The following is a 22,000-nucleotide window of genomic DNA, read 5'->3' as shown; positions in this document are numbered from 1 at the left end:
CAGTCTACCCCATAGTGTTTTTTAGTTTAGGATAACAGGCAATTCTCGTGCCATTTATGGGGCAAATCTTGTAAACTCTGGTGTCTGGCCTTCATTTTGCTCTGTCCTCGTAAATTTCTGCTTTCATAGGCTTCCTTAACTCTAATGACATCACTTATTCTTGGGAAAGTGTGCTGGAAAGTACAGGGCATTTTACCTCCAGACAGCTCCTCACTGGCGTGAGGTTAAGATAAGGTCCTGTGGAAAGCCAGTTGAGTGATTATGGCTGCCCAGTGCTGTTCCCCTGGCCATGACCCTGGGTGGCTTTACCTCCTGGTCTGACTACAGATCAGAGCGCCTGTTTTCAGCAGTCCTGATCTTTCTTGGCGGCAAAGAAAGTGACTGCTTATTAAGGTATTTGCATCAACAGATGAATGAATAAAGATGTGGTATACATCTATATATAATAGAATACTACTCAGCCAGAAAAAAAAAAATGAAATCTTGCCATTTGCAACAACATGGATGGACCTTGAGGGTATTATGCTAAGCAAAACAAGTCAGAAGGAGAAAGACATAGCCACTGTGAAATCTTGGCTCAGAGTAAAGTAATTCTCTTTTCATTTCCATTTAAGCTGATGTGAAATGTCAATCGCCCAATTAAAAATGTATACACACAAGAGCTATGGCACTTCCTCTTCAACCTGTGGCTGTCTGAGTGGAAATGCCAATGTTCAGAGGGTAAAGCTCATGGACAGCCAGTGAAATTACAGAAAACATGAGTGCATTGGGAGATGTCCACTCATCAGAATTCCTTACATGGGATAATAATGAAAATAGGCTGAGAAATTTCTAGATTTTCTATTTTTCCATTGCTGTGCTATAGCTGAGCTAAATACTCCAGGTGGTCTAAACACTTTTATCAGTATTGAAGGAGAAGGGAAAAGAGATCTAACATTTTTTTGAGTGTCAACTATATGCTAGGCCCTGCGCTGGATACTTGATAAAGGCGCTCTCATGTAATCCTCACTACAATCTGTGAGGTAGATTTTCATGTCCGCATTATTTAGATTAAGGAACTAAGGCTGATAAGAGTAAAGCAATTTGCCTCTGGGGGTGTGATACATCTAACAAGTGGGGGTGGGTGAGTTTGAATTCAGGTCTACCCCACTCTACAGCTCACGTTCTTTTATACTCCCTGGTACCTATTCATTAACACTGCACTGAAAGATGATTTTGTGTAATTTTTCTGAGATGGAGCTGTTAACCAGTTAATCTCTCTGTGAGCCCATCAAGGAGAATATCAAAGCTATCTGAAGCAGGATGGGAGGAGGGGAAACGATTCAGTCAATTTGATTCTATTCTCCAAGGGAGATCAGACGACTGAGGGAAGTCAGGATGACTGGGTACAATGTCCCCTGAGAGGAGTGTTTGTTTTGGGTGGGGTGTTGCTCTGTTCCCTTCTAACCCCGTCTCTGGGGTGAAGTAAGGGGTAGACTGAGTGTGTGCACTGATAGATGCCTTGGCCAGTAACCTCCAGTGACTCTGCTCCCAGACTCCTACTTCTGCTCGGAGACCTAGAAGACTGGAACTTGATTTCAAACTTGATCACCAGTAAATCTTTGCAGAACATGACTCCTGGGAGAGTGTTCCCAGCATGCCCTTCCTGGGTCCCACTGATCTGTACCTGGGTAGCCACATATCACAGGCAGCTTTGGTGTAGGTCCAGAATGAACACATCTCCTGTGATCACTTCCATTAGCAGCACATGGCTGTGCTGATGAGGATTATCTTGGCATTGTGTTTTTTGCCAGCTAGGTTAGAGCTGAACACGTTTAAAAGATTTTCTAGTTGCCTTAGTGTTCAAATTTTTACATGTACGAAATGCTAAGAGTTTATAGGTACAGAAATAGGTCTTTATTCATTTCTGAAATTTTCGAAGCATGGACTCTACCAGGTATTTTCCATGCCAAAGGAAATAATGATAGCGTCTGACCTCAAGGGGCTTGAATATAACCCCACTGTTGTATGCTTTATTTTATTTTATTTATTAATTTCTTTAAAAAAATTTTAATTGTAAAATGCACATAAAATTTACCATCATAACCATTTCAAAGTGTATAGTTCAGTAGTCTTAAGTATATTCATATTGTTATGCAACCAATCTCTAGAAGTTTTCATCTTGAAAAACTCTGTCCCAATTAAACAAAAAACTCCCCTCTTTCCCCTCTCCCAGAGCCTCAGGCAACCACCATTCTACTTTCTGTTTCTATGAGTGTGACTACTCACACCTCATACTCATGTCTCATATGAGTGAAATCATAGGGTATTTGTCTCTTTGTGACTGGCATATTTCACGTAGCATAGTGTCCTCCAGGTTCATCTATGGTGTAGCATGTGTCAGAGTTTCCTTCCTTTTTAAGGCTGAATAATATTCCATGATATGTATATGTCCCCTTTTCTTTATCCATTCATCTATTGATGGGCATTTGAGTTGCTTCCACTTTTTGACTATTCTGAGTAATGCTGCTATGAAATGAATGTACCAATATCCGCTTTCAATTCTTTTGGATATATATCCCAAAGTGGGATTGCTGGATCACATGGTAATTCTATTTTTAATTCTTTGGGAACCCGCCATTTGAGATGCTATTCTTTGCCACATGAGTCTAGATTTGGGAGGAAAGAGGATGTTCTGCTCAGCCAAGTTTTTCCGGCTGCTTGGCAGGTAGAATCCTGTACAAGTAGAACTTTGGGGATATATCAAATTGTCAGAGCCCTTAGAATCCAACATTTTCTTTTTTAAAAACTTTATAGTCAATAAACAACCTATTGACGTAGATTTGGTTTCCTAAGTAGTCTTCCCTACCGCTAACGGTATGAGCTGACCTATGGATTCTATGATTCTAGTTATATTATTCTATTACTCCAGTTAATTTAGCATTTTCAATGATCCACCTAAATTAATAAATAAGCCCTCTCTTTTTATCAGTGTCTCCTGTAGGTTTGATTACTGCACATCAGTCCCCAGAACCATTCATCCTGCCATGAATTGGCAAAATTGAGTTTGTGTATTTTCAAATTGAGGATCACGGTAGGAATATGAACTGAAAAATTTGTCTTCTTAATTCAGTCTTAACTGCAAAGTCTCTACTTCCTAAGTCTGAGCATTCTTCTATTAATCTGATCCAACATGTGCATCATCCACATTCTGATGACTCCCGAATTTATATCACTAGCCTGGATCTCTTCTCCCACTGTTGCTTTAAAAGTAGAAAACACTAAAAGTGAGGCAAAGAGAGAAATGAGTAATTTCCAAAAAATTGTACAATCTAAAGGAAAGAGTGTATGCAATGCTTACTTTAAAAATAAATCCAAGGTGGAATGATAGAGTGATTAAGTACCAGAATATAAAAAAAGAGAGAGACTATGGATTCCACAATTTACCATCAATATAAACTGGGAAAATACAGGCAAATCATTTATTGTCTATGAGCCTTAATTTTCTCACATAACTGACAATACTGGTGCTCACTCTCCTACACACTGTAAAGTGGCCTTTAGACAGAGCCACCATTATATACACCCATGGATATGTATATATATCCTGTATGTTTCCAGGGTGTCATTTAGATTATGGTGACCCTTCGAGATTGCAGTATACAAGCTGTGCAACCATTCCAGTTACTTTGGGACCCACTGAGAAATAAAGCAGCAGGATATAATAAATTGTAATATACTTGTCACTTAACTATACTAGTTAATATATTAGTTTTAAGAGTACTTAGAAGTCAGGAAATTAAAAACTGAAAAATGTAAACTATGAACAGCTAATAATTTTTTTGTTGCAAAAACAAATAATATAATGTTTTCTAGCACAGTGCCAAACAGATACAAAACTCTCATTGTCAAGAGAAGAGTCTAAGGGACAAAAAAAAAAAAAACATTGGGAGGAGGCAAAATCACTTCACATTTAATGATATAACCTAAAGAAAATAAGAGATAATGTATGTACAATGCTTATGCATAGCACGCCATGGAGCTATGTGGCAAATTTAAAATACTTTCCTTGTTCATAAAATTTTTCCCATTCACTCTCATTTTCTGATGGTTTCTATTCCTTTTGACATTTTGAGAGATGACCTCAGTGTAAATAATGATAATTACTTCCTGCATTTTATACCAATTTTCAGTTGATGAAGTGCTCTGTGATCCATATTACTTAATCCTCTTTAAATTGCCATGTTTTATTATGCCTATTTCACAGGCAAGAAAACTGAGGCTGAGTTAAGCAACTGATCCAGCCACAGAGTGAGTAATGGGTAGAAGTCTGGTTTCCTCAATTCAGTTCTAAAGCTCTTGCGATTACATCCCCTTGGTGCATATTCATTAACGCTGCACTAAGAGAACAAAGAGAACAGCCAGTGTGACTAGTTTTACATCAAATTCTTCCTATGGTATCTTGAAATCAAAGTGATATAACTTAAAAATGACATACATTTTTTTCTAAAGTAAGGTTTTACTTCTTAAACAAGTTTTACATACAAAATAGGGGGAAACCCCCTAAAATCACAGATTTCCTTTCTCTTCATACCCTAAAATCTCTAGAGTGAAATAATTCCTACTTGACAGAATTCAAAGGCTATTCAAAACACCAGAAGCCAACAGGAAAGCTGCCAATGCTAGAGGCTAAGGAACAGCCTAGAATATCTAATTTTTAAGCTGTTCTGGCCTCAGGATAAAGAGCCAATAAAGGAAAAATAAAGGAGGCAGTAGGCAAGCTTCAAGCACAGCCCAATCAAGATGGATGGAGAAAGAGCTAGGTAGCACTTAGTGAGGTAAAAATATTCCTAACTTGGGGGACGACCCTGTGGCCTAGTGGTTAAGTTCAGTGCTCTCTGATTTGGCGGGCCAGGTTCAGTTCCCAGGCATGGACCTACACCACTCGCTGGCAGCCATGCTATGGCAGTGACCCACAAACAAAATAGAGGAAGACTTGCACAGATGTTAGCTCAGGGCAAATCTTCCTCAGTGGGGAAAAAAAAAAATTCCTAACTCATCAACATCTAAGAGTCTTCTCTGTAATTAAAGCAGAATGCTTACTTCTATTTGATTCCAATAGGAGCAAGACATGAAAAGAAAATCCATATTTGGTATATAGGCTGGAATGTCTTGTCCCAATATACCCAAGTTTTACCCAAGTAAATAATTGTAAGGTAAAAGAATATGCAATTACAGGCGGCCCTAGTACAAAAACGTCTGGGTTACAAATGTTCCTTTTTACACTTTTTTGTCTTGAATTTTGAGCCTGTTTTCCTGTAGAAACAATGCGATATAACATGCTTATGGACCCACGTCAGCTATTGCAAAATGCCTACTTAGCACTCCACAGAGTACACCTAAAATTTTAAAAGTACTGGCCTGAGTTCTGGGTCTCAGAAGCAGCAAGCACAGCAGAGAAAAGAATGAAGAAGAGACACAAAAATAAGATTGTGCTCCTCATCCCAGTTCCCACCGTAGCCAAAATTAGGACAGAGGAACAAACGCTTCTATTCTGAGACCCCAGGGCTCGTAAGTTTACTTTCGCCCCTTATGACCATAATATATTACTCAGATATATTGATTTCCTCAAAAATAAGCCACACTACAGAATTATCTCCTGTTCATCTCCCTCAATCATAGCTTTAACTCTTAGCTGTCGCTAGAAGGTGTGAGGCAGAAAGCAATCTGATGGAACCAACTCATACTAATGTGTAAATGACTGATTTCTACATCATTTATATACACAACACACACAAACACATGCACACATACAGTTGCATTATTTATGTGTCAGCTAGGCATCATTCTAGGAGCCGGGGATACAATAGAGAGAGAGAGAAAAAGGGCAAGGTTTCTACTCCCATGAAGCTTACATATCACTGAGGAGGGCTAGCCAATTATAACATTCAAAAATAAGTAAACCAAAAAGTCCAGAAAGTAATAAATACTCTACAGAAAATAGGGTGCTATAATGCAGAAGAACTGGTTGACCACTTCACATTGCATGGTTAGGAAAGTGACATTTGAGATGAGATATAATTGAAGACAAAGAGCCGGTCTTGTGTAAATGAAGAGCAAAAGCATTTTAGACAGCTAGTGCCACCCTGAGAAAGGAATGACCTTGGTGCAGGGAAGACAGTAAAAAGGCCAGTGGGGCTGAGGACCAGTGGGCAAAGAGGAATCCAGAACGGAAAGACAGGCAGGGGCCTAATCACTTAGGTCTTTGTCAGCCAGAGTGATGCTTTTGAAGTTTATCCTAAGTGAAAGAGGAAGCTGCTGGAAGAGTGTAAGCCGTAATGTGGTCTGATTTACAGCTGAAAACAATCCCTAACAGAAGCGAGGAGACAGATAGGAGGTTACTGCAGAGGTCTGAGCGGGAGAGAACAGTGCCTTGACTAGGAAGGTGGTGGTAGAGAGAGAGCTAAGTGGGTCCAATGGAGATACACTCTAGAGGAAAGATCTGCAGGAATTATAAATGGATTGACTCTGGGGATGAGGAGAAAGGAATCAAGGACACCTGGGGTGGATGATGATACTGCTGTCCTGAGAAATGCAAGATCTGGCAAGAACAGGTTCAGCTGAAGGATAAGGTGGTTAGGCAGTGGACAGCCACAGTCCTACTTTGGACACGGTAATTTTGAGCTGCAATTTTCCCACCCAGCATTGACACAGGCAAGGCAGTTGGTATGTGAATGGAGAGCTCAGGAGAAAGTCCAGGCTGGCGATTGACATTTGGTAATCGTTGGCATATTGCTTTAAGCCATGGAAACTGATGTGATGGTCTAAGGAGTGGGCATGGACCAAGAAGAGAAGAGGGCTGGAGACCAGGCTCTGGCTCACTCAACACTTAGAGGTGGGAAGAGACTGTTCGGAAAGTCCCCTCTTCTCCAGACAGGCAGAAGAGTGATTCTGGAAAAGAAGGCCCTTCCTCTACCAACAGGTATGGTCTTTAAGCTCTCATCGACATACCTAAGGCTGAGGGGCAGTGAAGACCCTCAGGAGTCCTTCTCTCCCAGTAGATTATAACGACCATTTGTTACCAGTTCATATGAGGAAGAAGCTCTGCCTCACCTGGAAAGTCATAAGCTCTTTTTTCCATAAATTTTGAAGAATATGGTAAAAAAAAATACTTTTAATGAGATATATAGATATCTAGAGGATGAGTAGCATAAGTTTTCAATGCCTGTCAGGCCATCACAATCTAAGAGTCTCACCTAGACAGAAGCAGCACACCTCAGACACTAGCCAGAAGCCTTTCTACTTTAGGAAAAGTGTCAAGACATCAGCCCAGAGAAAAAGCTGGGCCCCAGGGCAATGCCGATTAAGGCTAGGCTACAAGTGAAGAGAATTCCTTTTCTTTTTTCTTCTTCTGCCTGTAGCAACCCGGCTTCGTCATCTGGGAACAAAAACATCTTTTCTTTTTTTTTTTTTGAGGAGTCAGGAGATATAACAAATCACTGCTCTGAATCATCAGAGTTGAAGAATAAAGTCAAATATGATGTTCGTTCAGCATCTTGTTCAATTTGCACAACTTTTTGGCCAGGGGAGAAATGTCCTTTTATATACATACGATTATCTGAGATTACCTGTGAATATATTGTTTGGGGAGCGTGCTGCACAGTTAATATCGCAGCAAATTACAAGAATTCTCCCAAAAACAGAGCAAAGAAATGTGTTTCCCAGTAGGAAGAATTTATGGCAGTGCAAGGAGACCATTTTGACAACTAAGATTCCGCTGTGTTCTCCCCGACAGGCTCTCTTACCTCTTGATGCCCCTGGGTTCTGAACCGGTTTTAAGTGGCAGAACACAAGACTCCGCCAAACACTAAGGTTTAATCCACATTTCATGTTATGGGAAAAAAAAATTAATCATATGGCTGCCATACTTTTCAAAAGAGTTTATTAATACAAGAGATGCACAGAGCCATTTGGGAAGATGGGTATATAGAAAAAGAAGCCAGGTATTGAGATGAGGAGTTGGAAAATTAAAAAATCACATTTTTAGAAAAAAGGAATTGATATAGGAAAATCATTTTTTTTGTCCTTTTGAAAGCAAGAGATAGATTTGGTAGGACCAACTGCTGACTTTCCAGAAAGGCAGGCTGATTTTCAGTAACTGTCAAGAGAGACCTAATTTTGCCTTCATTAACATAATTTGCACATACTGTCCTCAAGGGTTAAACCATGGCCAACAGCGTGTGCCAACTTGGGCACCATTTGTTGCAGTGATTCAAGCCTTAGGGAAAGTAGACCCTAAAACATATTTTCCTACAATAACCTCAAGAGAGAGCGAAGGATAACGCTCTCTAAACAAAGCAACTTGAAATATGAATATTTAAAGTTTTTCCTCCTGCTTGATACATTTCTGGTCATTTTTGGAACAAATTCAAAATAAATGTGGAGCTGCTAGAACACAGCTGGGGTTGAGAGCCAGTCTGCTCTCCTCTGAGGATGAGCAGTCAGCTGGCAGGCTTTGCACAGCCCTGCTCACTAAGGCAGGAGTAAGCATACTCTCAATCCCCTGGCTCCTCCATTAATTCAGGTGGACACCAAAACCATGCTGGGCCCCTTGATTAGGACTCCCAAAGGGTCGAGCAGTTGGAAAACACCATGTGCTACGGCTGACCAGTATAAATCTGGACAATTCATCCCTGGCTACTTAAGGATGAAGTGTATAGATTTATGCTGGTCAGATCATCCTTAGCTATTCAACATAAATAATAATCACAAACGCTGCTTTTTTATTGAATTCCTTCTATGTCCCAGATGCTTTAACTGGGTGCATAATTTATAGATATTTTCTCCAGTTCTTTCCACAATTCCTCAAGTTAAGTATGGTTAGTCCTGTTTTATGAATAAAGAAACCAACGCTCAGAGAGGTTAAGACACTTACCCAGTCACTGAGACTATGAAGTTCTGAGGGCAGAACAGCTAGTGAACTGCAGTGAAGAGATACACATGATTTAAACTATCCTTGTTTCCAGGCTCAGAACTAAAAGCCTAGGTTGCCAACTATGGCAAGTGTTAGAAGAACTCACAGCGTTTATATCAAGGCTGTGGCCGAGGTGGAAAGTGGACAAGTCCTGCCTTTCCCCAAGCCCACTGTAATGCTTGTCATTGACCTGCTATTTGGTAGAGAATGTGAGTCTCGTGGCTCAGTTAAAGGCTGTACATCTGTGCAAATGTCAACTAGTACTAGGGAGTAGGTCCAGAGCTTCAGTGACAATAAGCTCTGATGGGCACCAGAATCACCTGTGAGCTTAAAACACTTGTTTATGGCGCCTTCCTCTAGATCTTCTGATTCCAGAGGTTGGTGATGGGTTGCAGGCACTTGCATTTTTTCAACAAGCTCCAGGGTAATTTTGATGTCCACCAAAGTTTGAGAATTATTATTGTCAATGTCACATTTGGGAGGATGATATCTTAGAAGTCTGAGCAGACATAATGAACTACAGTTGTAAGTTGGAAGAAAAGTCAGCTTACAAGGAATGCACGAAGGAATGTCCACGAAATGAGCACCTGGCCTGCTCACTTTGGTCAGGATTGCTTTTTCCTTGTCCTGATCAATGTCTGCTTCTTTTTACTTATACCCATTAATACTTGGGTCAAGAAAATATTGTATCAGGTCTTCAGTAAGTATTTATTTTAGTAACCCAACGAATACAGAGTTTTATGGAAACCATCCAAACTTTACTAAATATATAAAAGACAGAAATGTTGTTCTTAAAGACAATTCCGTAATTTTATGTTTTTGAAAGTGCTAATTGTAATGGGAAGCTGATCTATCAATCTATCCGTCAAACCAAACTGCTCTCTCCATGCAGGTCATGCAGTCCCTCTGGGAGGACGTTCCTGTCATCATGATGATACTCACCAGCCTTCTAACCTTGCAAAATGCCAAGACAATGTTCTGGCAGTGCTATCATTTATATCTCTAGGCTCTCATCTTTCATAGGCCTAGTTTGTAATCATGCTCCTTGAAATTGTAGGAAAGAAGAGGCTACGAAGGCAAATGGGCTTCCACTTCTGGGGGAATCATCTATGAATGTATTCTCTACCTGGTACTGAAGTTCCAAGTGCGACGAACACCACTGCAGTCACAGAATCTTTCAGGCCAATGGTGCAGCCGAAGTGGGAAGCCAGGTCTCCAATGAAAGCTGTCAGTACGCCAATCATGAGGATGGAGACAATGAAACATGCCCAGCCATTCCAGTATTCTGTAGGGGGCACGAAGGCGAAGAGAACCTTCCAGAACACAGTCAGAAAGTGCATCACATAATCGAAACAGGAGGGCAGCTTCTCCTCCCCACATTCATCGTCATCATCATCTTCCCCTAAAGAGAAAGGAATGAAGCACATTTCATCACAACCCATTCTTCCTCTCTCCCACTCCTTCCTTCCTAGGCCTGTCATCCCTCCCCTCTGAGTGATCAGGAGGCCGGTAGAGGTGGGTGAAATTTGAGGTTTTCTAAGAGTCAATCATAATTAACCAATTAATTATTAACATACTGACATGCCCCCTTACTGTGGCTCATGGGTCAATGGCAAAAAGTTTACCCCCCGCCATCAATTTCTAGTTATTTGCAATCAATACACTCTTTCCACTCTCTTATCACGTCCAGTGAGATTTGTCATTTCAGAGAAATGAAAATGATTTCTTCCAAAGGGCTGAAAAGCCTTGTGCCAGGCTCAGAAAGAAGCCTTCTTGATGAAAGATAACTATGACAGAGTTCTTCTACCTGGGTTCTTTCCTTCCAGCTGGGAGTCCAGCTCTGGGGATGGTCATATAATCACCTACAGAACAATGTTCAAACAGGGCCCTCAATCACAGCTCTGAGTGCTGCATATTTCTCCAGCTTCATCTCCTGCAATGACTTCAAACTCAAACTTCATCCTAGTTAAATGGAAGTATTTGCATTTTTTCAAACCATATGTACTTTCTCCTACTTTTGTCCTTTAGAAGTAAACGTTCTTGGCATGTCCTAATCTCTCCCTCCTTATCTCTCTGCACTCATCCCTTTAAAACTCACTTCCTGTGTGAAACCTTCTCTGACCCCCTCACCCTCCAGCCAGTGCTGGGACTCCTTCTCAAAGCTTCCACAGCTCCCCAACTCTTGGAACACTAGAGGAGTGGTTCTCAAAGGGTGATCCTGAACCAGCAGCATCAGCATCATCAGGGAACTTGTTAGAAATGCAAATTCCTGGTTCCAATGAATCAGAAACTAGGGGGGTGGCACGGGGCGGAGGGGGTGGCACAGCAGTCTGTGTTTGAACAACCCCTCCAGGTGATTCTCATGCACGCTCAATTAGATTGTGCCTGTTCACTTTCCTCTCTTCTCCAGTTGACTGTGTGCTCTTCAAGAGCAGGAATTTGTTCATTTTTGTTTTGCTAGTGTTTGATCCTATCTCCAGCATGAGGAATAAGCTGTCTAAGTGCTTGTTAAATGAACGCATGCATGCATGAATTTCCATTGACTTTATATAACTATTTAATTACACAATATATACACATATCACAATTCTGCCAATTACATCCTACTATCAACGTACAAAGAAATGCAGAATGCTTACTACTTAAAGGCATCAGGATATCAATAACAGTATTCTAACACAGAGATTTCATTTATAATGTGATACAATTCCCATTCACAGATTTTAAAGTGGGGATATTGAATGTCCACTCTTCTTGAAGGGGTGGCAAATATATATTCACGTGCTTTGTTGCCATTTTGGAAGGAAGAATTTCTCCTTGAGGACTTTGTCCACCGCTCTCAGCACCCCCACCTTGTTACCAGAGACCTACTGTTCTTCAGCTGATGCAGCTGGCAGCAGGTGAGGCCAGCAACCTTTCCAGCTGACTCCACGACCTGACACTGCCAGCACGGAGCAAATGCGGGAGCTCTTCAGGAGACACTCTGTGGTGAGACCATCTGGTGCAGATCACGACTGGGAAACCCACTTGAAGCAGAGGAGGTTTGAGGGAAAAGCGCCTCTCACAAAAGATGAAAAGAAGAAAGTCTGATTTTGTCACCTGCCCTCTTACAGGAAGAGAGAAGAGGCAATGGCCTAGTCTTCAAGAGCACATGGGCAGAATTAGTATGTGAACAGTCTTCGGGGATCTGTGGAGAAATCAGCCTCACCTTTGAGGCTTCAGAAGGTCTCCAACAACCGGCTGGGAGGAAGCCCCCAGCAGATGAATGGGGTCCCCTACAGAGACCAACTAGGAGGGAGCTTGTGTCAGGGCAGCTGATGGAAAACTGTGTGACAGGCTAGAGTGAAAAAGCATTGCTGACGGTGTTAAAGTTATTAAACAAGGAGGCCTTAGATTGGGTTGGCTCTGATGCCTTGGTAGCCTACGTAAGCAATCAAAACCTAACCCAGAGTCAATGACTGTAAACACACGTGGGTCTAAGAAAGCTGAATTTAAGAACAACCAATCACAAACAGCCACCTAGGCTTTCCCATATAAGGTGACCACTTAAGCTACAGCCAATTTCCTTGCTTCGCTTCCACTTCCACCTCTGCTCTGTCAAAGTGTCCCCTCCCTCCCCCCCCCCCCCCCCCCCCCCCCCCCCCCCCCCCCCCCCCCCCCCCCCCCGCCTCTGGCACCCTGCCAGGTCCTGTTGGTGGAGAGCTCCTAAACCACTTTTGGTTTGGTTCTGCCCCATCTGAATCCATGTTTGCTCAAACAAACTCTTGAAAATTTTAATGTGCCTCAGTTCCCTGTTAACAAGTTTCCTACAAGGTTACTACATATTTCTAATATCGTCCTTGCCTGAAAGCAGATGCTTTTAAATAAAAGCCCATGTTATGGGCTCAACTGTGTCTCCCCCAAATTCGTATGTCAAAGCCCTGAGCCCTAGTACCTCAGAATGTGACTGTATTTGGAAACAAGGCCTTTAAAGAGATGCTTAAGTTAAAATGAAGCTGTTAGGGTGGGCCCTAATTCAATCTGACTGGTGTGTTTATAAGAAGAGAAAATCGGGACACCCAGAGAGACAGCAGGGATGCGCACACGTGGAGGAAAGACCAAGTGAGGACACAGTAAGAAAGCGGCCCTCCCTTCTCCCAAGTCAAGGAGAGAGGCCTCTGGAGAAACCAAACCACCAGCACCTTGGTCTGGGACTTCTATCCTCCAGAACTGTGAGAACATTAATTTCTATTGTTTATGCCATTCAGTCTCTGGTATTTGTTTATGGCAGCACTCGCAAACGGCAAACGAATGCAGCACCCCTTTGGCAGTCATAACACTGATATGTGGGAACAGCCAGTCCCTGTTTCTCTTACTCATTCCTTTCTTGTCTCCTTATCCACTTCTTATTTTTTTCCTTCTTTCACTTTTCTTCCCATTTCCCTTTTGGCTCCAGGTAGAACTCACTCTGTCAGCTGCAATTTTCAGGGCTTATGTGAGGGAGGGAGGAAGAAGAGAACCATCTTAATTGTTTCTCTGTCTCCTCTTCTCCCCCATTCCCTATGCCAAGGGGGGGAGGGGTTGCACAAACCCCAAGAAAGCTCAGAAAAAGAGCTAGACTTTCTAGTTATAATTATTTTATAATTTCACAGGGTATATGATTCAAACAGTTTGGGAAACACTGAATTTTAATCAATCATTCACAGAAACAGATTATTCTGCCTTTTAACTCTGCAAAATTACTTAATTTGCGGTGTCTAAGTCTCATATTTGTGAAGATGAACAAGAAAACAAATAATGAAACTTCTCAAAAGAAATGACACTCATAAATTGAGAGTAGACATTATATTTGTCTTCAAGATGGAAATAATAATACCTTTCCCATGAGAGATGTGCAGGGGAATAATTAGATCATTTCTGCAAAGTGTTTGAGAATATTTCAAAAGAATGATTATCATGGTAGGTATCATTATTTTCCTCCACTTAGAATTGTTACTGTGTTTGCCGTCATTATTTCATTGCTTAGCCCACACGCTGGGTCCTAAGGTTACATTCTAGGCTTTTAGAAACAATTTAATCTTGCCCTCTGGAATTAAGTTGGTGACCTAGAAGTGTACAATGCAAAAAGTGTGTGTGTGTGTAAGAGAGAGAGAGAGAGAGACAGACAGGCAGACAGACATTTCCTTCTGTAGGCTTCCAGCATTATAAGGAATCTTAAATATTTTAATGCTTAAGTCTGGAATGGAAGGCCCATCTGTTTTACTGCATTTGAAAGTAGAAGTGGCTTCCCATCCTTTTTCCTGGGATCTCACTGCTCTTTACAAATTTTAATCTCCAACTCAGATGTCATTTAAATAATAAAAATGACCACTGACTGCCATGCATGATACACAATTACCCAGTCTTGGAGAAGGACAAAGAAATATTATGTTCATCCATCACCATCTGGACTATACTTAAAGTCTGTTCCCTGTGAAGAGCAGTGGAGCATTTAAAAAAACCACCTGGGAGCATCTTTTATGTGACGGCAAACATGACAGTAATCTGCTGGTTCTGTACATTTGCCAGCTTGGGGTTACTGGAGGCTATGGAATTCTTTTGAGTCTCTCCTCTGCATTAACAAAGAAACAAGCAGTTTGGTGCATTTCCTTTTATAGGATCCCAAGCAAAGGATCCTCTTATCTCAGAATCCTTCTTTTCAGCTTTATGGATTCCACTAATGGAAAGATAACAAACAAGCTGTATTCGATTAATTGTTCCCATGGCCTTTTAAATGGTTTCCTTGATACGTGTTGGACTTCCTAAATATAACTGCAAAAACAGCCAAGTCATTAAAACCACAGATAATGGAGAGAGTATCACTTCAACTATTGATATAATGGTACTTGCACTGACCCTGCTCTGGAGCATGAGAACAAGGACATCATCAGAACAACTGATCACGAAAGGGAACCCCTGGGCTTGGCAGCTGCAGACAACACAGCGTCTGAACTAAACCAGGTGTTAGTTTATATCCCTCCAGACGTGCTCAGGGTTTGGCCCTGGGGAGAGCTTTGAGAACCAGAAAAAGAGGTTGCTGGGGTGTAGTGGACACTTGGGTCGGAAGACTTGTCAGTTTCTGGTTCTAGCTTATTTGGGGGCAAACACTTGACCTTCCTGAGCCTCAGTGCCTCATCTGTTAAATGACTTTCCTAACTCCCACATCACAATGGTGAGGCCCAGCAGAGGAAATGTCGCAGTCCTTGGCAAAACTGTAAACCCCTTTACAGACAGATGTGCCATATGCCATCACTGGTACTTGTCAGAAGGAAGGCGGTAAATCAATACAACTTGAGTATCCTGATTTCACAGAATCTATATTCTGTTTGAATGAGCCATTATCATTACAGCTTCCCCGAGCTGCTTGATTTTAATAAAAGAAAGAAGAAAGGAACAGAGGGAGAGAATACGATGGGGTGTCTACCAAGTGACAGGCACTGAGCTAAATTTTTTTTACATACCTGACCTTATTTAATCCTTACAATAACACTGTGAGGTAGGCATTATTACTCTCATTGTACATATCAAGACCTGAAGTTCAGAGAATGTAAGTGACTTTCTAAAATAATCACACAGTTGGTAAGTGGCTGAGTCAGGATTTGATCTCACAGCCCAGGGAACATCTTACTATACATGATGTCTTGCTGAAGCAGGGTGAGGAGCAGTGCTATATAAATACAATGCTTAGTGCTATAGGCAATGTTGCCTTTTTGTAGGAATGTGAAAACACCGATGCACTGTCAGCAATGTTTGTATTCTAATTTATTTTCTAGATATGATTTATTTTCTACATATATTTTTGGCAGAGTCAACGGTATGCTCTTTCTCAAGCCCTTAGGGATCAACTAAACACAGGAAACAAGACAATAAATAAAGGGAGGGCATCATGGTTATGACCACTTTGGAATCTCTACTTCAGAGAGATTTAGAGTTCTCATTTCCATTTCTATTTATCAGAGGTGAACCATCTAGTTTGGAATCAAACATCATGGTTTGCATCTAGCTCGTCAGTCTACAATTTGGGAAATTGGCCTACATCATCACAAGTCTGTAACAGAAAGCAGTTTGGGGAATGTATGCTGCTATCAATTTGAGGAAGTGTCTGACTTTTGATTCCTTCTAGGTATTCATTTGCCTATAATTAGTCCATTTTTATTTTGCAAGAGTATTCTCCAACTATGGGAATAATGAACATGATCAGAAAGCTTTCCAGGAGCATGACAAGATGGCTCTACGATGACATCTGTGGCCAACCACACAGCCATCTGTACGATCTCTTGAGCCCAAGAAGTGTTACTCAGCAGCCCTGTGTAACAGACAATGAATAACTAAGCTACATCACTATAGTGGTTTTCTACATTCTACACACACTGTTTTTGGCATAATTTTGTTCTGGAATTTCATTCCTTTTTTTCCAAGTGGGGTTGATTTGATTTTGTGTCTCTTTAGTTTCTAACCACAAAGATTTGTTGCCTTCAAACAAATTAACAAGCTAATTTGACTGAATGGGCTCTCTCCTCCATAACTGTCACTTTCTTTTTGCAACCTGAAAAATGGTAATTACAGAGCAAGTTCTCCTCTTCCGTTGTACATTTCCACTTCTCTTTGCTTTCAAAGGTTCTGACAGCATCATAAAATGTTTAAGATGAAAGACCTTAGCAAACAGCGAATTTACCCCTTCTCATTTGAAGAGACAAAACTGAGAACTGCGATTCAATTGATGAAATTTTATTCTCTTGCTCTCTCATATCCGTGTGTGTGTGTGTGTGTGTGTGTGTGTGTGTGTGTGTTTGACATATAAGGGCTTGAGCTAAACTCAGTGGTTTTTACTCGCTCCCTCTACACTACTTACAAGCCAGAGGCAGCTATGGGTCATTCTGCCCCATGGGACCAGTGCTAGTTTCCACTCATCTTGGGGGGTTAGGGACAGGTATCTGTGACAGTACCGAAGGGATGCTAGGAGGCAACTCCTTCTCTGCAAATAACTTTCAACCCTGTCTGGAACAAATGAACCCTTGGGTGACATTTTCCACAAAAAACAGTATGCTTACCAGCTTAGGCCATTATGGACCTTGCTAGGATGGTTAACACAGCATAAGACATATCTAATGTGACAGAAATATTTCTCAGCAAACATAGCTACTGTCAAAATGAAAAACAGATCCACTAAGGAATTCTACCTCCATGCAAGTTGGGTTATTAGCAAAATGAATCGGTTTAAAGCTGAAAATCGAAAGCTCAGCCTCTCTCTTTCAAGAATTCCTCTATGTGAACTGAGTGTTCCAAATGATCAGAGATTGACATAATTAGGTGGGTGTGTTTTTGCACCAAGCTTTGTTTGTGAAAAATAACTCCACGTCAGGCTAAGAATCTTAAAATTCAGAGTGTCCTCTTACCCTTATTGATGGTAGGTTGAACAGAATTCCAGGCTCCTGCAATAGAGAAGCATATTGCCTGCAGACTCGAACATCTAAGAAATAAGCCCTCAACAAGTAGAACTGATACTCAGCCAGTGTGGATACCTCCTGCTAGTTTAGATGGTTTAGTTACGTTGGGTATTACGTGGGCACAGATTCTAAGACTGGCCTGAGGGCTCTGATAACACTTTGTAAATATCAGCAGCTGCGGCTGAATTAGCCTCCTGGAGTGTGGGAAGCTGAGCCTTGGAGGAACTGCTCGGGCAGCAATAATCCTGTAATTTTCAACAACAACAAAAAAATCAGTATTATGTCCTAGGAAAATGTTGAAATTTTTATAAAGGATGGATGTGTATCAAAGGCTGCCCTACATGCAGAGAGACACAAGGACTGTCCAGATTCTCTGAAGACGCTGCAGTGATTAAGCAGGAATTCAGGTCCACTTACTGAGGGCTACCTTTATGCACACGGGCAAATACATACATCCTACTTAATCTTCCTCCTCTCAGCAATCTGCTAAAGTAGGGATTATTTTCTCCATTTTAAAGGTGAAGAAACCAAGGCTCAGAACGTTTAAGTAACTTGCTTGTGAGATCTAAAACTCTTTCCACCACTTCACTGAAAATACTTGACCCACTGTTTCCAGAGAGAAAAATTTCTGTGTTTTGTCCAGCAAAAATCCATTCTGATGAAATCTAAGCTTATCTGGCATTGTTTTATGAAAAGTGCAATTGGGCAACAACTACCCTCCTTAAAATAACCCTCTGCATATGGCACCATATATAAAATAATGAATGCTCCTTCGGGGAAAGAATGGATGGCTCTACTCCCTTTCTTCTTCCTAAAAAGTCTTGTTTTCCTTTCATCTTTGGGGTAGCACTCTGTGTAGCAAATAGGTAGGACTCTAGTTAGCTCTTCAGCAATGACATCTTCCCCCCCATCCCTCACCCCCCCATGACTGCTCTCCTGGTCTCGGGATCCCTGGAAGGGGCTTTGTTCTGATCATGGGGTTTATAAGTTGATTTGCTGGCAAAGTGGAGATATAAGTTGAGTGTCTAAGATTCTAATCATGGCCTCAGTTTGCACAATATGAAGTGATTGCAATTACTCAGGGCACCCCTCATTGGCTCAGCCTTGTTTCCTTCTCTCTGTTATGATTTTCAATGAGACCCAGTAAATTCAGCCCTCCACTGACAACAAAGAGGCTCCGATGATTTAATGTTCTTGAGCACCTCACAGACTCTCCATGTGCTTCACTTTCTTCTCCTGGAAATTGAGGATAGCCATTACCGACCTTATCTTTGGTGCTGTGAAAAGATAAATGAGATTTTAAAGAGAAACTATAATCTTACATGTAGTAAAATCAGTTTTGATGGGAGAATTAGCTCATTAGTGGAATTCAGGTGGAACATCTCCAGTCCCTCACTGCTTATAAACACTCTTTTTAGAGGGGAGGCTGGCTAAGGTGGGTGTTGACAGTCAAGTTTGTCTGACTGCCAGTGGCTTTTTTTTTTTTTTTTGTGGTGAGGAAGATTGGCTCTGAGGTAACATCTGAGGCAACAGGTAACATCAGGGGACAGGCATGGCATAAGGGCTAAGGTACTGGTTCCACAAATGCCAACTTTAAAAGAGAAATGAGAGCAATGCTGTATGGTAGCAAGCACCTTGGATTCTAAAACAGGCTCTGTGTGACCTGGGATGAAATTCTTTCTCTCTCTGGTCTCAGCTTCTTGTTTATCAAAAACCGGGAAGGTTGGAATAGCTGATCAGTAAGCTCCTTTTTGGGTCCCTACCAGGATTCTGGTCCAAGACGCTCTAACAGGACATAAGACACAACATCCAGCCGGACACAACAAGGCAAAGGCAAGGCAGGAGAGACGTGTGGGGGTGGGGCGGGGGTTGTGTCAAAGCCTGTTGGTTCAGGCAAGTGGCTTTTGATGGCAGGAGGCAAAATGACAAGGTCTTTACCAAGAGAGCAGGCTGTGAACAGCAAGAATTAATGCTGCAAGTCACTTTTATGAGGCTCCTCTCTGCCTTGGGGGGGGGCTCTGTGTGGTGGGGAAGTGGCTCCGTTTTCACCTCCCTCCACCTCTTTGGATTATGCTGAAACGTATCCCCCACTGAAAACAGTGTGCAAAGGCTCCCGCCTGGGGATGAAAAGCCCCCCATGCCCTGTGCGTTGATTTGTCAGCAACTGCTAAAACTGTATTCACATCGCTGAAGCCGATGCCAGCAAAAGAGCTCCTGGATCCAGTGATGGCGCATTGTTTGCAGACCTGGGCTGCTGCCTCTCCAGACAAAAGCCGCATTAGAGACGTGACTTCAGGCTTACAAATAAGAGTGCTGAATCATTCTGGAGACTTCAACACTGTGTTTTCCTCAAGATTTTGTAATAAGTAATTTAAGAGAGAAACAGCCCAACAAGCCAATATTCTTTTCAGAAATATCAGCTAAAGCATATCCATGGGCCAGAAAATAATTGCTTCTTTCTCCCGCCCTCTTGTAGCCTCACCCTGTGTAGCTGGCCTGCCTCGTTCTGAAACTGGGAGTTGAAGCTACTGATTCAACATCTTACCCTGCCACCACTGACATTTTTAAGCTGATGGATATCCTACATTTGCTTGGCCTACCTATCAACATGGCCCTAGACATTCTCCCATAAACAGTTTCCTCTCTGGAACTTACTGTCATCCTTTTTCTTACTCATGCCCTCCGCTTTTCCTCTTTCTCAGTTAGGATCATGACTAGCAGCCAAATAACACTAAAATTCCACTAAGAAAATTGGCAGAAAATGCTATTTTAATACAGACTTGCATATGCAATTTGCACATGCAAAAATATATTTTATACGGACAAATACATGCTTATGTGTATCCCCATGTCCTGTGTATATGTATTTATTATATATGAATTAAATATGTCTGAAACTCTCTTTGAAATGTGGCATATGTGTATGTGAGAGTACATACATATTTATATAGATTTTTTTCTAGGTCAGATATGGCAGTATGATGTAGTGAAAACAAGTTTTTAATCTAGTTATGATGCCAGCCTTGATATCAGTCCCCCTACATCAAACCCAGCATATATGGGGTTAAAAGCAAAGCACTCTTTCCCTGGCTCCCTGGCTCCAGAATCTACTATCCTATGGAGTCAGATCAGCCAAGGACAGCCACCTGGATTCCTTATCATCTCCTCCTCCTCCGTAAAAGCAGCATCCCAAGGCCAAAGGCAGGCTGGTGGGAAAGCTCTGACCAGCAAGGCCACTGACTAACCCCCACTGCCCTCTCTACAAGCAGCTACATTCCTCAAAAACCTTTAACCCCTTTGGCCTCCCATCTTTTGGGGAAATGAAAAGAGATGAGACAAATTTGAGGGCTCACTCTTGTCTCCTGGCTGATATCATCTGAAATGAAAACCCTTTCCTTGCCATAAGCCTGGTGTTCCAGTTTTTATTTGGCCCCTCTTGTGTGGTGGGTAGGGAATCTATGTTTGTAGGCACTAACAGTTATATGTAGACTGGAAAACATTGATTCACACACAAATTCATTCATTCTTTATTCAACAAATACTTGCCAAACACAGTCCTAGGTGCTAGAGAAATAGTGGTAAACAGGACAGATTTGCCGTTGTTTAAAAATAAAAGGATTCTAACTTGGACTTTTCCTACTTCTAAGAGGACTTGAGCTGTACCTCTTAATAGATCTGTACCTATGAATAGAACACAAGATGCTCTAAGATAAAATAGGACAAAAAATGTCTAAAGAAAGCAGAAATAAAAGATGCTTTCAGACACCTCGGTTGAGTGAATTTTGAACACTAGGGGGAAAAATTGACTAGCCTTTCTGATGGCCAAAGCAAATGAAAAAACACTGAATTATATAGTTATGATTTTCTAATTGCAGAGATGATGAAAATTAATTTGCTGGGAAGATAAAACTTCTTTAAAGTAGGAGTTTATAATGTTTTCTTGAAATACAGTAAGTGACATCATGAATGAGTAACTCTAAGGAAAGATAAAATAAAGCTTTTCAAATATCATACTTTAAAGGTAAAAGTTAAAATTGTAACTAAATTACAATCCACTGAGGGCCATTTTGAAAGGTGCTCTGATAAGAAGTTAAAGAAGCTTTTTTCCTGATATCTAATTCAAAGCGAGGAAGAGCAGCTACTGAATTTAGTTAATGTGACCATTAGACAGTGTGTCTTGAGTGTTAGATGTCTTAAATGAGCTTTGGCCAAGTTGGTGCAATTACTCAATTTATCTAACCTGTACTGTAAGGTAGATGTTCCATTTGATTAAAACCGGAGGCCTACATTTCAAATAGCAGTACCATGGAAAGCAAGTTGACATTTATTGCTGAAATGGAAGCGTCTTTTAGAGGACCTTTGAGTATTTCCATGTTCCAAAGACAGAGGCCATCTATTCCAATCCTCTAATTTCACAGGTGAGGTTAGAGGAATTGTCTAGAGCTACACAGTTAGTTGGTGGTTCTTTGACCATTTGAACTCAAGTCTCCAGAGAAGCCAGAGATTCCAACATATAATTTTTTACAATTAAAAGCTTTATATGTCATCCATGTTATATGCACTTTCTATCACAAAGAATGTG

General features: G+C 41.3%; 1 protein-coding gene across 11 annotated transcripts in view; it reads right to left on the bottom strand.

Moving 5' to 3' along the window:
• Positions 1 to 22,000, bottom strand: part of SLC8A1 (solute carrier family 8 member A1) — a 372,033-nt gene that overhangs the window by 18,364 nt on the left and 331,669 nt on the right. For all 11 annotated transcript variants that reach the window (XM_046661705.1, XM_046661706.1, XM_046661707.1 and 8 more), the window contains one exon: positions 10,080 to 10,355. In XM_046661705.1, coding sequence (XP_046517661.1) covers positions 10,080 to 10,355 — 276 coding nt within the window. The remainder of the gene's footprint in view (positions 1 to 10,079; positions 10,356 to 22,000) is intronic.

The sequence above is a fragment of the Equus quagga genome, chromosome 5 (assembly GCF_021613505.1).
Source record: "Equus quagga isolate Etosha38 chromosome 5, UCLA_HA_Equagga_1.0, whole genome shotgun sequence".
NCBI lineage: Eukaryota > Metazoa > Chordata > Mammalia > Perissodactyla > Equidae > Equus > Equus quagga.
Note: the sequence above shows the minus strand (reverse complement) of the source record. Positions and strands in the feature narration are given on the sequence as shown.